General features: G+C 48.2%; 1 protein-coding gene across 3 annotated transcripts in view; it reads right to left on the reverse strand.

Annotated features, from left to right (window-relative positions):
• TDRD9 (tudor domain containing 9) overlaps positions 1 to 13,899 on the reverse strand; it is a 142,033-nt gene that overhangs the window by 88,948 nt on the left and 39,186 nt on the right. Inside the window, exons 3-6 of one of the 3 annotated variants that reach the window (XM_084837563.1) lie at positions 11,619 to 11,716; positions 5,656 to 5,877; positions 3,654 to 3,776; positions 426 to 506 (exon numbers count right to left, since the gene is read on the reverse strand). In XM_084837563.1, the coding sequence (XP_084693689.1) occupies positions 426 to 506; positions 3,654 to 3,776; positions 5,656 to 5,877; positions 11,619 to 11,716 (524 nt within the window). The remainder of the gene's footprint in view (positions 1 to 425; positions 507 to 3,653; positions 3,777 to 5,655; positions 5,878 to 11,618; positions 11,717 to 13,899) is intronic. The other 2 variants (XM_084837572.1, XM_084837583.1) reach the window with 2 other exon arrangements.

The following is a 13,899-nucleotide window of genomic DNA, read 5'->3' on the forward strand; positions in this document are numbered from 1 at the left end:
GGGAACATGGGCGGGAGGGTGCCGTTGTGCTCATGCCCTGGTTGTGGGTTCCCGGTCGACAGCCGGTTGGCCACTGCGTGAACAGAATGCTGGACTAGATGGAGCCTTGGTCTGATCCAGCAGGGCTCTTCTTACGTTCTTATGTTCTTATAGGCAGGATCTAGCCTGTGGGCTAGAAATTCCCCACCCCTGATCTCTATATTGCAACTTTCTCCAACTGTTCTTTGCCTGTGCAATTGTTCCTCTGACTCTTCCCACATCTGTCATTTGTTTCTGTATGCTCGCTGCCAAGTTCCACTCTGCCCCTGCTGTGAGCCTGAAAGGCTGTTACAGAACTCGCCCATCTCCCAATGGTTCAGAAAGCCATCACAATTCTTATCGTCAGAGTATTAGGCATTAGTCAAGTGCCGACCATTCAAATTTACCTTCACAAATCGTGAATTGGTGCGCAACAGTTTACGGACCACCAATAGTAAGAAATCCATCTCTTCGGTACGCTCATGCACCTATAAATAATCAACAGATGGCAGGACTTAACACAAAATGAGTTTACTTTAGAGATATGATGGGCTCAGAGATTAACATTCTTGATCACTTAACCATGGTTAGGAGATGGGAAGTGTGCCACAGACTTCCACGCTTCCTTTACTATCCTATACAAATTTCCCACCCCGTCTTTTTTTCTTGGTGCTGACCATGGTGAAGAATTAACATTAACCATAAATAGGACTCAAAAGACAGTTTGCAAACTAGGTCAGAGGCTGGTGTGAAAATCCTGGTAAAAAGCTAACCAAAGTAAAAAGCTAAACAAAAAGCTGACACATCAGGGCAAGTTTAATGCTGCACTATAGCTACCTCTGGAAAGGGAAGGGGGGATTCACGAAGAAGGAAGCAGGAGAGACCATGGCAGCCTTCTGATCTCTTGACTATGGTCTGCACTGGGCCATTAAGTCAGGGAGTGATCTGAAAGCATGAGATCTGTGCTTGTGGAAGACAAATAATCACATTCAATTTGTCACATGGACATTCAATTAAAGAAAAGAAAGCAGTTGCAGAATGAAAAAGAAGTTACAGAACTGATTTTAGGTCATACAATATAATTGTATGACCTAAAACTGGGGTGCAGAAAGTCATGGCCAGGGGTAAAATCCAGCTCTCCTAGGATCCTAACCTGGCCCTTTGGGGTTCCCCAGAAGGCCACACCCCCTTTCCCAGACTTATTGATCATTTGATGGTTTCTCAGCTTTTGTGCAGTTTTTTCACCATTCCAAACGGTTGAAATGCCACTCCTAAGGCTTAATTATTGACAGGAAATATGTCGGTATAATGGCTACACCCTTTTGCTTTGGCCACACCCCTTTTGCCTGCAGCCCCCCCCCCCCCCCAGCCTTCTCTGAAATGGAATTCAGCCCTTGGGTGAAAGAGGCTCGACACCCCTGACCTAGAAATGTTTGATGGGAAATCCTCTTCTCCCCGACTGCCTCCTGTCGTAAGCACTGGGTTAAAGAATAGGCACAGGGCTGCTGCTGGGCTTTCATCTTTGTTATCACAGAGGAAGTGATTTCCCATATTCTCCCCTGGAGAGGGTAGGACTGGCTCGAAGTTTAAGGGAGCCCTGGGCAAAATGCCCTCTTGTGGGCCTCCCTCCTCTGCTAGTGGGCACAGGAGTGCAGGGCAGCAGTGCCAACACTCTGAAGAGTGGAGGTGCATGGGTCTGGGTTAAAGATGTTAAATTTACAGAAATTTTGAGGTCATGGGAAAAAACCAGGGGGGTGTTCAGAAGGAAAACTGAAATTTTGGGAAAATTGAAAAATAAGAAATACTTAAATTTTATCACTCTTTACAGATCTAAAGTCATTTGTTGCTTTAAGGCGGCCTTCCCCAACCTGGAACCTTCCAGATATTTTGTACTTCAGCTCCCATCAGCCTCAGGCAGCAGGCCAATGGTCAGGAATCCTGGGCACTGTAGCCCAAAACACCCAGACGGCACTAAGTTGGGGAGGGCTGCTTTAGGAACATAAAGCACCGTTTCTGTTCCTGAAGTTATTTTATGCATAACTTAGTTTGCTCATAAAATTACCATTATATTTTAAAACTTTTAAAAGTAAACTCAGTTAGTACATTTGTAATTATTGTTGGAACAGATCAGAACCACATTAAATGACTGCTAGAGCGTCAGAAACACAGGACTTTATAAAACAAAACTCAAGCTGTCAAGAAGGCACATTTACTGCCAAGTGACTCTACTCACATGTTGGGAAACTGGGCATAAATGTCTATCAGTAAAATATACTTTCGATCAAAATTTTTTAATAAAGACTGAAAGAAATAACTATGCTGGGAAACTTACAGAGAGGATTAAAAAAACATTTTCCCCCATGGCTTCATTATTTCCAGACATTTTACATCTCTAGTCTTTCTATAAAAGTGTTCTTATTACACAAGTTTTTGGAAATCATTTTGCAGGGAATAAAGGCTGGGCTAAAAGAAAATTTTTCATAATCCAGAGCTGTTCCATTTTTTGGAAAAACAGAAACAAAAACGGTCCTCCGAAAAAAAAAAAAAAGGGGGGGGGAACCCTGTTTCCCCCCGAATTTTTTCATTTTTTCCCCAGGCCTTCACATCTCTAGTCTGGGTATAGCTGTCACATTAATTTAACACTGCATTGCTCTGGGGCATTGTGGGAAATGACAGTGGCGGCTACAGCCAGCTGCCCAATGCTGCTTAAAGTGCTGGATCAGGAACTTACTGTACGGGCCCCCGGCAGGTATCAGTTGTGTGCCCCAGTAGCTGCCCAAAAGACGCCAGGTGTTGACACTGGCCCTAGGAGGATGGCTGGAGAGGGACATGGCATATGACCAGGTGAGGGACCTCTTTCCAGCCAAGGGCCAAATTCAACTTTGGAGAAGGTCTCAGGGGCCGCATTCCAGTGATGAGCAGGGCCCAAAGCAAAAGGGATGGGGCCAAAAATAAAAAAAATAAAAAATCCAGTGTATTGTAGCTTAAAGCTCTCACTGCCAGCAGCCTTGGAAAGGGCTTTTCAATCCTTTATAACAGGGGAAAAACTGCACAAAAGCCAGGAAACCACACAAAAAATTGGTGGTTGGGGAAAGCAGTGTGGCCATTTGGGGAACCCCGGAGGGGCAGAATCGGCCCCCTGGCCTGAGGTTCCCCAACCGTAAGCACATTCAAAAGCGACGGGCATTTTATTCTTAACACACTTTTGCTGTTAATGTTAGAACATTTATTATGTATGACAAAATAATGTTGTCATATAAAACACATAAACTTAAATGCCAATGTAAACGTCTCCTATGAAAAAAATCTTACAGTACAATCTGATATCTGTCTACTGCATTCCCTAAAATAGCACACTGTTTTAACTGTTTTATTGTTTTAGATTTTAATTGGTATTAGCTTATTTAATGATTTAACATGTTTTAGCTGTTTAAATTATTCATTGTTTTATACTGTTTACACTGATTTTATCTGTATGCCACCCTGAGAGCTTAATGATATAGGGCAGGATACAAATGTTTTAAATAAAATAAATACTCAGAAGTAAGCCCCACTGAGTTCAGTGGGGATTATTCCTATGTAGGTGAATATAGGATTGCAGCCTTAGCGTGATCTTTTATTGTCCCCAAACTTACTTCATCTATGAAGATGTGGGTGAACTCCAAAAGGCTTTTGGCTCCAACTACTTTCTGAAGGAGAACTCCAGTGGTCACATAAATCAGTCTCGTGTCCTTGGTTGCAACTTTTTCTAAACCAACCTGAAAACCATCACCACCCCCAAAATAAATAAATCACATTTTAATGCAAAGGTATTTACAAGACACTGTGAAAACTTTGAGCATTTGTGATATATTCAAGATATTCCAAATTATTAAATAAGAACCCCAAATTTGGCCAAACACTTCCCATATACAGGAGGCTTTGATTTGTAAGGAGGCATATGCAGCAAGCTCATTTAGCTAACTAGCCCCCCTTGGTCCTCACCTGACCATTACCAAAAAGAAGCTGTTTTGGAACAGAGGTGTTCAAAAGAGCGTGCAACAAGAAATCAATTTATGGTCCTTTTCCCTAAAGACTCCCAAGACTGGCCCAGAAATAGCACAAGCGACATAGTAATATTGCAATGCCATCACTCTGGTTTTGTAACTGATATTTATATTTATAATGTTTTATTGCTTACTGCTATGATATGTTGCTTTAGGTGTTACTATTACAGATGCAACTAATAGAAGAACTCCTCCACCTTCAGCATGGCAGGGTATTAGATGAACGGAACCCTCTGAGTTCGGAGGCTTCCATCTCCGAACCCATAGGATTGCGCCCTAAATCATTTTCTCTCTCCCATCTCTGATACTAGATGTGAGCTGGGTGAGAGACACTGCTCCAAGCATAGGCACCTAGGAAGCTGCTTTATACGGAGTCAGACCACTGGCCCATCTAGCCCAGTATTGCCAACACTGACTGGCAGGGGCTCTCCAGGGTTTCAGGCAGCATTCTTTCCTCGCCCTACCTGGAGAAGCTGAGGATCAAACCTGGGACCTCCTGCATGCAAGCAAGCGCTCTATCACACAGAGCTGTGGCCCTCCTTCTGCAGGGGCAGGGAACCTGCAACCTTCCAGATGATCTTGAGCTATACCTCCCATTATCCCTGACAATGGGCCATGCTGTTTGAAGCTGTTCATAGTTGGAATCCAGGGCACAGGTTCCCAAACAAGGCTTAAAATAATGGAGTAGGAGAGGTAAGGTGAGGGACAGAGACTGGTTTGGGTCCACTCCCCTACCACTCTTTTACATGTGCAGAATAGATTACCCCACCCTTTATATGTGAACAAGGCAGACAGACACAAACAGGCACCCCATTACAGTTAGTTAGGCCCCAAGCCCACTCAAAGCCAGGCTCCAGAAAGGGAGAAGGGATGACCTTGTGTATCCACAAGGAATGTCAGAGACACCCACCATTCACCTTGACAACAATGATTTGAGAACAAGAGCCAGTGTGGTGTAGTGGTTAGAGTGTTGGACTAGAACAGGGGAGATCAGAGTTCTCCATGAAGCTCACTGGGTGACTTCGGGCCAGTCACTGACTCTCAACCTAACCTACCTCACAGGACTGTTGTGAGGATAAAATGGAGGATCACTTATGCCGCCTTAGGCTCCTTGGAGGAAAAAAAGGCAGGATATAAATGTAACAAATAAAGAAATAAACCAGGCAGTTTTGGGTCAGTGCAGCTGATCCTCCCTGGGAGAAACCTTGGCCACAGACATGGCCTTGGCACCAGAAATAATAATGTCTTTTCCATGCAAAAGATTGAGACAATGGCGAAATCTCGGAATATCTTAGGACATAGCAGAAGCCATTTAACAGGCTTCCCCAAGCTGGTGCCCTCCAGATGTTTTGGACGGCAACTCCCAGGATTCCTGACCATCAGCCATACCAGCTGGGGCTGATGGGAGCTGAAGTGCCAAACATCTGGAGGGCACCAGGTTGGGGAAGCCTGCTATATAAGGATCAGATTAATTGTCCCTTCTAGCGCAAGTAATCAATCCTGAAAGGATGAAGAGGAAAGAGGCGAGTGGGTGGGTTTTCCATTTCAACAACATCGTGTGCTTTTAACTTCGCATGAAATGCTGCCGCACCTGGTAGCCCACAAGTTCACCCAGAGGCCACGACCGCTGCTTGCTGATCCACCTCGCAATGCTGCTGGCACCGATTTTCCTAGGCTGAGTAACAATGATGTTACAGTAGGCAGCACACTGCACACAGTGTTCCAAGACATACTGTGGAAGCTGAGTGCTCTTGCCGCTTCCGGTAGAGCCGCGTACAATTACCACCGAGTTGGCATCTATCAAGGATATTATCTGCATAAAAAAGAATTGGGGGGGGGGGAATGAGAACTGCGCTACATCAGAAGGATGACGGACCAACACTTTAAGTTCTCCACTTGCATCGTCTTTGACCGCTTCCACTCTTTAAAATTCAACAGTGGGTTCTCTTTTCTTATCCATTCATTGATTCGGAGTGTGGGTTAAATAAGTTTCTCCTCTGTACTCCTTCCCTACATTATTCTCAACCCACAGTCCTTGGCCCTGCTTTTAAAACAGGGGTGCAGACTCTCAGGCCAAGGGGCCAAATTCGGTCCTCCGGGCGTCCCCAGAAGGCCACCCCCTTCCCCTAGCCCCACCCCTTTCCCCCAACCACCAGTCATAGGGGTGGCTTGGGTGGCTTCCCAGATGTTGTGCATTCTCCCCACCCCATCCATCCTAATAGGCTGAAATGCCTCTCCTAAGGCTTAGGTACTGGCTATAAGAGCATTAAGCTAAAATATGCTGGTATGTTTGGCTCCACCTCTTTTACCTTTAGCTCCGTCCACCAGTGGAATGCAGCCCCCGAGAGCATCTCCAAAACTGAATTCAGCCCTCCGGCTGAAAGAGGGTCCCCATCCCAGCTTTAATGGGATGGGGATTTAATGGGATTTCCCCACCACCACTGGGGAAGAGGCGTGCTTGCTGCTGCTGGGCCTGCTGCCGCCGCCGCCGCTACCACCGCCACCAGGCCTTCCCTGTGGACTCCTGCCTGGCATTTTTAAGGGGATTTTAATTGTTTTGTTTGTTTGTTTTATTTTGTTGGGGGGGATTTTGTTGTTTTTAGGGGTGGGTAGCCTGCCTGATAGGCGGGAGCGAGGGGGCATGTGTCCACCTGATGGAGGCAGTGGGGGGAGTGTTGGGGGCCAGAACATACCGAGGCTGGGCGGCAGGCGCTGGCGGAGCGCTAGGGGCAGGCCATGCCAGGTAAGGGGAACAAGGGAGAGATGTGTAGTATCTGTCCCCTGCTCCGGGCCTGTCCAGAGCCAAAGGATGGCTGGGGGAGGCGTGACCCCATCTTCTGGCCTTCGTTTGCTGCTCTGCAATGCCAGGTCTGTTACCCAGAAAACCTCCCTCATCCATGACATGATCCTGGATGAGGGTGCAGACCTGGCATGTATTACGGAGACCTGGCTGGCCGAGGCTGCTGCTCCAACCCTTGTAGCCATGTGTCCAGCCGGATTTTCGTGTGCACAGCAGCCGAGGGCTGGGGATCGGGGAGGGGGAGTGGCTGTTATCTACCGAGAGTCCTTGGTCTTCACCAGACCCCCTCTCCGGGAGACCAAGGTTGCTGAGTGCATGTACTGGAGGTTGGGCCCGAAGGGCAGTCTGGGGATTCTGCTCATGTACCGTCCACCCCGCTGCACGACTGACTCCCTGGCCGAGGTTCTTGAGGTGGTCTCTGATGTGCGTGTACAGTCCCCTAACTTACTGGTGTTGGGGGACTTCAATGTACATTCAGAGGCCATCCTCACAGGAGCACCTCGGGACTTCATGGAGACCATGGCCTCCTGGGAGCTGCACCATATTCTAACTGGGCCCAGCCATGTAGCCGGTCATGCACTAGACCTTGTGTTTGTTTCTGGAGAAGCGGGAAGTGGTCTGGAAGTCGGGGGTATATCCACCACCCCCTTGTCATGGTCAGATCACTATCTGGTGATGTTGGACTTCTCGGTTCCACAACCCCTCCGCAGGGGTGGAGGACCCATTAAAATGGTCCGCCCCAGGCGTCTTATGGATCCAAATGGATTCCTGAACGCGCTTGGGGATTCTCTGGGGCATACCAACGGCCACTCGGTCGAGACCCTGGTGGGTGGCTGGAATGCCGCAATCACCGGGGCATTAGATCGGGTGGCTCCGAAACGCCCTCTCCCCCTGAACAGGACTCGGACTGCACTATGGTTCAATCCGCAGTTACGAGCTCTGAAACAGGAGGTGAGACGGCTAGAGCGCCGGTGGCGGAAGTCTCGCTCCAAAGACGATCAGACACGGGATAGAGCTGTATCTTCAGCCTATCACGTGGCGGTGAAGGCAGCAAAAAAGGAATATTATGCTCTCTCCATCGCGTCTGCAGAGTGCTGCCCCAGGAGGCTGTTCCAAGTGGTCCGGAGCCTGGTCGGTCCTGTGGCTCCGGAACCACTGGAGCATTCTAAGGCCTCCTGTGAGGCCTTGGCAAGGCACTTTGCAGATAAAATTGATCAGATTAGGTGTGTTACTCTGCACACAGTTAGTGAGCAAGAGGCAGCCTGTGGCAAACCGGTTTTGTGGGATCGGTTCCAGCTTCTTCCTCCTGATGAAGTGGACAAGGTGCTTTCATCTGTAAGGCCGACCACCTGCTTACTTGATCCTTGCCCATCTTGGCTCATTATGAGCTGCAGAGAGAGACTGGGTGAAGGGATCAGGACGGTGGTGAACGCCTCCCTTGAGGGGGGAGTGATGCCATCAGCCCTCAAGGAGGCAGTGATAAGACCGCTCTTAAAGAAGCCCTCCTTGGATCCTCAAGTTCTGAACAACTTTCGCCCAGTCTCAAATCTGCCATTTTTGGGCAAGGTGATTGAGCGGGTGGTGGCGGTGCAGTTGAAGGCACACTTGGAAGAAGCCGATTATCTAGATCCATTTCAGTCGGGCTTCAGGCCTGGGCATGGGACAGAAACGGCCTTGGTCGCCTTGGTGGATGATATGAGGAGGGCTCTGGATAGGGGTGAATGCTCCTTCCTTGTTCTCCTCGACCTCTCAGCGGCTTTTGATACCGTTGACCACGGTATCCTCCTGAACCGCCTGGAGGGGCTGGGGATTGGAGACACTGTATTGCGGTGGTTCCGGTCCTTCCTCTCCGGCAGGTACCAGAGGGTAGCACTGGGAGAGGAGGTTTCGGACCTGTGGCCACTCACTTGTGGGGTGCCACAGGGTTCCATCCTCTCCCCGATGCTACTTAACATCTATGTGAAGCCACTGGGGGCTATCATCAGGAGGTTTGGGGTGCAGTGTCATCAATATGCGGATGACACGCAGCTCTACCTCTCATTCAAATCTTCACCAAGGTTGGCCGTAGAATCCCTGTCCAAATGTCTGGAGACGGTGAGTGGCTGGATGGGGAGGAATAAGCTGAAGCTCAACCCTGACAAGACCGAGGTACTTTTGGTGGGAGACAAGAGGAGGCTGGGGGATGTTGACCTGGTGTTGAATGGGGTATGGCTACCCTTGAAAGACCAGGTCCGCAGCTTGGGGATCATTTTGGACTCCCAGCTGTCCAGGGAGGCTCAGGTGTCAGCTGTGAGCTGGACAGCGCTGTATCAACTCCATCTGATACGGCGGCTGCGCCCCTTCCTTCCCGACCATCTGCTCCCATCGGTAGTACATGCCCTGGTCTCCTCTCGTTTAGACTACTGTAATGCGCTCTACGTGGGGTTACCCTTGAAGACGGTTCGGAAGCTGCAGCTGGTACAGAACGCGGCGGCTCGCCTGATTAAAGGCAGCCACCGGCGAGATCACATCACTCCAGTGCTGAAGGAGTTGCACTGGTTACCAGTTGTTTTCCGGGCCAAATTCAAGGTGTTGGTTTTGACCTTTAAAACCCTATATGGTTCCGGCCCAGCCTATCTTAAGGAGCGCCTCCAGCAACACCAGACAGGCCGCTTAACAAGATCAGCCTCAGATGGCCTTCTCTCTGTCCCATCAGCCAGGACAGCTAGACTGGTGGGGACGAGGGAGAGGGCCTTCTCTGTGGTGGCCCCCACTCTGTGGAACTCCCTCCCTAGGGAACTCTGTCATGCCCCCTCTTTAATGAGCTTCCGTCGTGCATTAAAAACGTGGTTGTTCAGGCAGGCATTTGGGGTGGGTTAGGGTATTTAAAAAAAAAAAATTATGGTAAAATTTTATTGTTTTAAATTGTTTTATGGGGGTTGTACATTGCCCAGAGTGGCTGGGTGACCAGCCAGATGGGCGATTAATAAATTTAATAAATAAATAAATAAATAATGTTTCCACAAGGCCTTGCCTTACCTTTTCAGTTCTTATTTCCCTGCCCATGACATTCACTCATCCAACCCCAACATCTTCATAAGAACATCAGAAGAGCCATGCTGGATCAGACCAAGAGTCCATCTAGCATTCTGTTCACAGAGCGGCCAACAGGCTGTCAACCAGGAACCCACCAATCAGCTTCATAAGATGACCCCAGGTTCTAGTATTTTGAGAGTGGGAGTTGCCCCAAGGTTTCCTGCCCTCTTAGAAGACTCCGCCCTTTCCGCTTTGCTACCCCACATGCCTCAACTGCCTTCCAGAAATCTACATCGGCAGTGAGGAACCTGCAGCCCTCCATGCTTTGTGGACTCCGACACCCATCAGCCCCAGCCACCATGGCCAAAAGTCAGGGATGCTGGGAGTTGTATTCCAACATCATATGAAGGACCATAGGTTCTCCACCCTGATCAACATGGAGCCATGTTTCTCTTCGTTCATATCAAACCTCAGAACCCACCTTTTCCATGAAACTCTTGTTTTCCTTCGCAATCTTCATCCCAAACTGCTAGTCTAGCATTCCATTTGTTCACATTTATCCCTTGATAGCCTTGCCTTTTTGATCCCTTCCCTCTATCTGTTCTCTAGTAACTGTCAAGCTTTAGACTGTAAACTCCTTAGGCAGGGATCACACTTCCTTTGTTTCTTAATCTGCGAAACATCGTTTAAAATGATGGCACAGTGTAACAAATGCAAAATGCGTATTGCTGGTTTTGTTTTCATCGAAGCAAGTGTGTATACAGAGCACCATCAAGTGATAATACACTGGAGAGACATGTTCAGTTTAGACACCTGGTGACAGTCCAAGTCAGCAGCTTGGCTGCCATATTCTAAATGATGTCCCAATTAAAAAGGTAGCCCAACTCTTTGCAATAACTCAACCTGGACAACACCAAAGCATGGATAACTCTGGCAACATCATCTTTACCCAAGAGGATGCAGTTGGCACACCGAGTCGAGAAAAAGCATTTTGTGCCGCTAACATCACTTGAGCATCCAAAGTAAGGGCCAGATTTAATAGCAACCCAAAGTGTGAACCTGTTTCTTAAGAGGAGGGGTGCACAACCCATGGCCCGGGGGCTGCATGCGCCCCCAAGTCCTTAATTGCGGCACCCAAGGGTTCCTTGACCCTACTGCCACCACCGTTGAATTCCCCACCCCAGAGACCCTTTCCTCATTTGAAAGAAATATTCATATAAGGATTGCTGGGGAAAAGAGTGGAGAGAAGCTTCTCTACTCCCTCTCCCAGCAATTCTCCTACAGATGGCACTTTCTTCTCTGCTGCTAGCAGTGAGAAAAGAGTGAACTGTACAGGGATAGGTAGAGTGTGTGCATGCAAAGGTGGCCCCAACCCCTAGGCCAGCATCACATGCAGCCCTCCAAGCCGAAAAGGTTGTGCACCCCTGCTTAAGAGGAAGTGCAACCCCCATCCACAATGAGAGAAACACTAATTCCAGGGTCAGTTAATCTAGTAGAGACATGCATATACACAGAGAAGCTTGATAGAGAGAACACAGAACACACTGAAACACATGAGGCAGAAAGTTATTTCTGTATTACAAAAACCAAACACTTTTCAAAAGCTGTTGGCTTTTCATACACAGAACAAAAATCAATCAGGCAAAAGCTTGGGGGATGATGGGTGGGAAGGAGAAAGACACTGCAGTGTAGATTCACAAAGCCAAGATTTAAAAATAGACAGCAAAAATGCCATTTACCTCATCCTTGTATCTCGATATGGGCAAATCAGGGTATTTGTAATTACCAACAGGTATGCAAGTCACAGGACTGGAATCAGGGCGAGAGGGTTGAGGGCCTGGGGACATAGCCGAAAAGATCAAAAAGTGCAAGTTAATCAAGTGCTGCTATCAGAGACGACAGAATCCAATGAGGCAGTAGATCGCAATGATTTCTGACGCTCAGTTATTTAACAAAGCAACAAATTAGGCTGCCGATACAGAGAAAACTGGGGGGCGGGGGGGGGGGGAGAGACACCACAAATGCATTTTTGTGTAATAGGACTATAAGCTCAGTTATGGCACTGACAAAAAGATCCCGTGCTGCGTTGCGGCCTGGGATAAGTATGCCAAGCAAGTGAAATGTTGACAAGACAAGCCGGCGGGGGGGGGGGGGGGGTGTTGAGGGGAGAGAGAAGAGGAAAGGAAGGAAGGAAGCGGTTTGGGAAGGAGGAAGTTTTTAACGACTGTGGGAGCGGGAAGCCAAGTCGAGGAGCCGACTATTCATTAGGAGACAGAATGGCTGCGAGGGACAGGCAGGGGCAGGAGGCCTGCTGCCTTAAGCTGAGCAACAAGCGGTGGGAGTAGGAAGAACGACGACCCTGTGTGAGCATGCAGCAACGGGACTGAAGGAGCCCCAACAAGGGGCAAAGGGAAGGCCTGTGGCTCAGTGGTAGAGCCTCTGCTTTGCATGTAGAAGGTCCCAGGTTCAATCCACGGCTTCTCCAGATAGGGCTGGAAAACCCCTGCCTGAACCCCTGGAGAGCTGCTGCCAGTCAGTACGGACAACACTAGGCTACAAGGACGGATGGTCTGAATCAGTATAAGGCAGCTTCCTGTGTTCCTGTAAGTGATGTCATTGTAAAATGAGGGAAAGGAATGTCTTGTTATTTACTGTTACTTACTTTAAATCCAAAGAAACTTTAACAATATACCCAGGTGTCTGTCTGAATCGTTTTAATTCCCCACTCAGGTCTTTATTTAAATGAACCCGCGGCCCCAGCCATGGGAGGGGATGGTCTTCCATACCTCCATATTCCATTAGCTTCCAATTCTTTAATTTTTTTGGCATCACAAACAGGATCTGGAAGAGGGCGGCTGGGAATTCGGCAAACGTGGACGCTGGGGATGAGCAAAAACCCGCAAAGCAAAATGCTATGGTTCTTTCTATGCCACCGTATTATGGCCGACCGTTTCCCTCTTATTCTCGGGAGTTAGGACAGGGAAACACTTTATCTGAGTTTCATGAAAAAATGGAAAGGTTACTGAAGCTGTAGGAGATACCAGGAGAATGTCTGGTAGAAATTATCCTGGGGTAGCGTGAGGGGCCAGCCAATGTAAGAACATAAGAAGAGCCCTGCTGGATCAGAACCTGCTAGTCCAGCATTCTGTTCACACAGACACTAACCAGCTGTGAACTGGAAACCCACAGGCAGGACACAAGTGCAACTGCACCCTCCCACCCATGTCCCCCAACAACTGGTGTACATAGGCATACTGCCTCTGATATTGGAGGGAGCATAGAAACATCAGGACTAGTAGCCATCAATAGCCTTCTCCTCCAGGAAGTTGTCCAACCCCCTTTTAAAGCCATCCAAAGTGGTGGCCATCACTACAACCTGTGGTAGTGAATTCCATAGTTTAACTATGTGCTGTGTGAAGAAGTCCTTCCTTTTATCGGTCCTGAATCTCTGACCAATCAACACCATGCGATTACTGCGGGTTCTAGTATTATGAGAGAGGTAGAAAAATGTTTCCCTATCCAGTTTCTCCACACCAGCCAAGAGAGAGGCTAAGACAAAAGGCGAGAGTGGGACAGTTCTTTACAGATCCAAGCACTGTGTTTGCACATGAAACCCAAATACTAGGCCAGTTTTTTTTTTCCAGCTATAGGCAGCGGTTACACAAATCACTGCTTCACTGCATTCATAGGCTGAAGGAACAAGCTCAGCCCCTTGAGCATTTGGAGCCTGGTAGCTTGGGAAACACTGGAGAGAAATCAAAGGACCTGGTCACTGACAGCATATGGGAAATGTTTATACCATAAGGGCCCTACCAGAGTATTGTGGATGCATCAAAGTCAGCATTCCCCTTGCCTGGCTTACTTATCCCATGCCACAGTGTATGCCTGCCTTTTTCTAAGCCACTATTTTGTGCTTTGCTCTAGCTGGTGGTTCTTGGTGTTCTAGGGAAAAAAACGAAGTAGATCCCACAAGCTAGAAGACTGTTGACCCATGCTCTATGGCAACTTGGTGCCCTCCAG

This window comes from Heloderma suspectum, chromosome 1 (genome assembly GCF_057233095.1).
Source record: "Heloderma suspectum isolate Gila_16-S chromosome 1, 16-S_ref, whole genome shotgun sequence".
In the NCBI taxonomy this organism is placed as follows: domain Eukaryota; kingdom Metazoa; phylum Chordata; class Lepidosauria; order Squamata; family Helodermatidae; genus Heloderma; species Heloderma suspectum.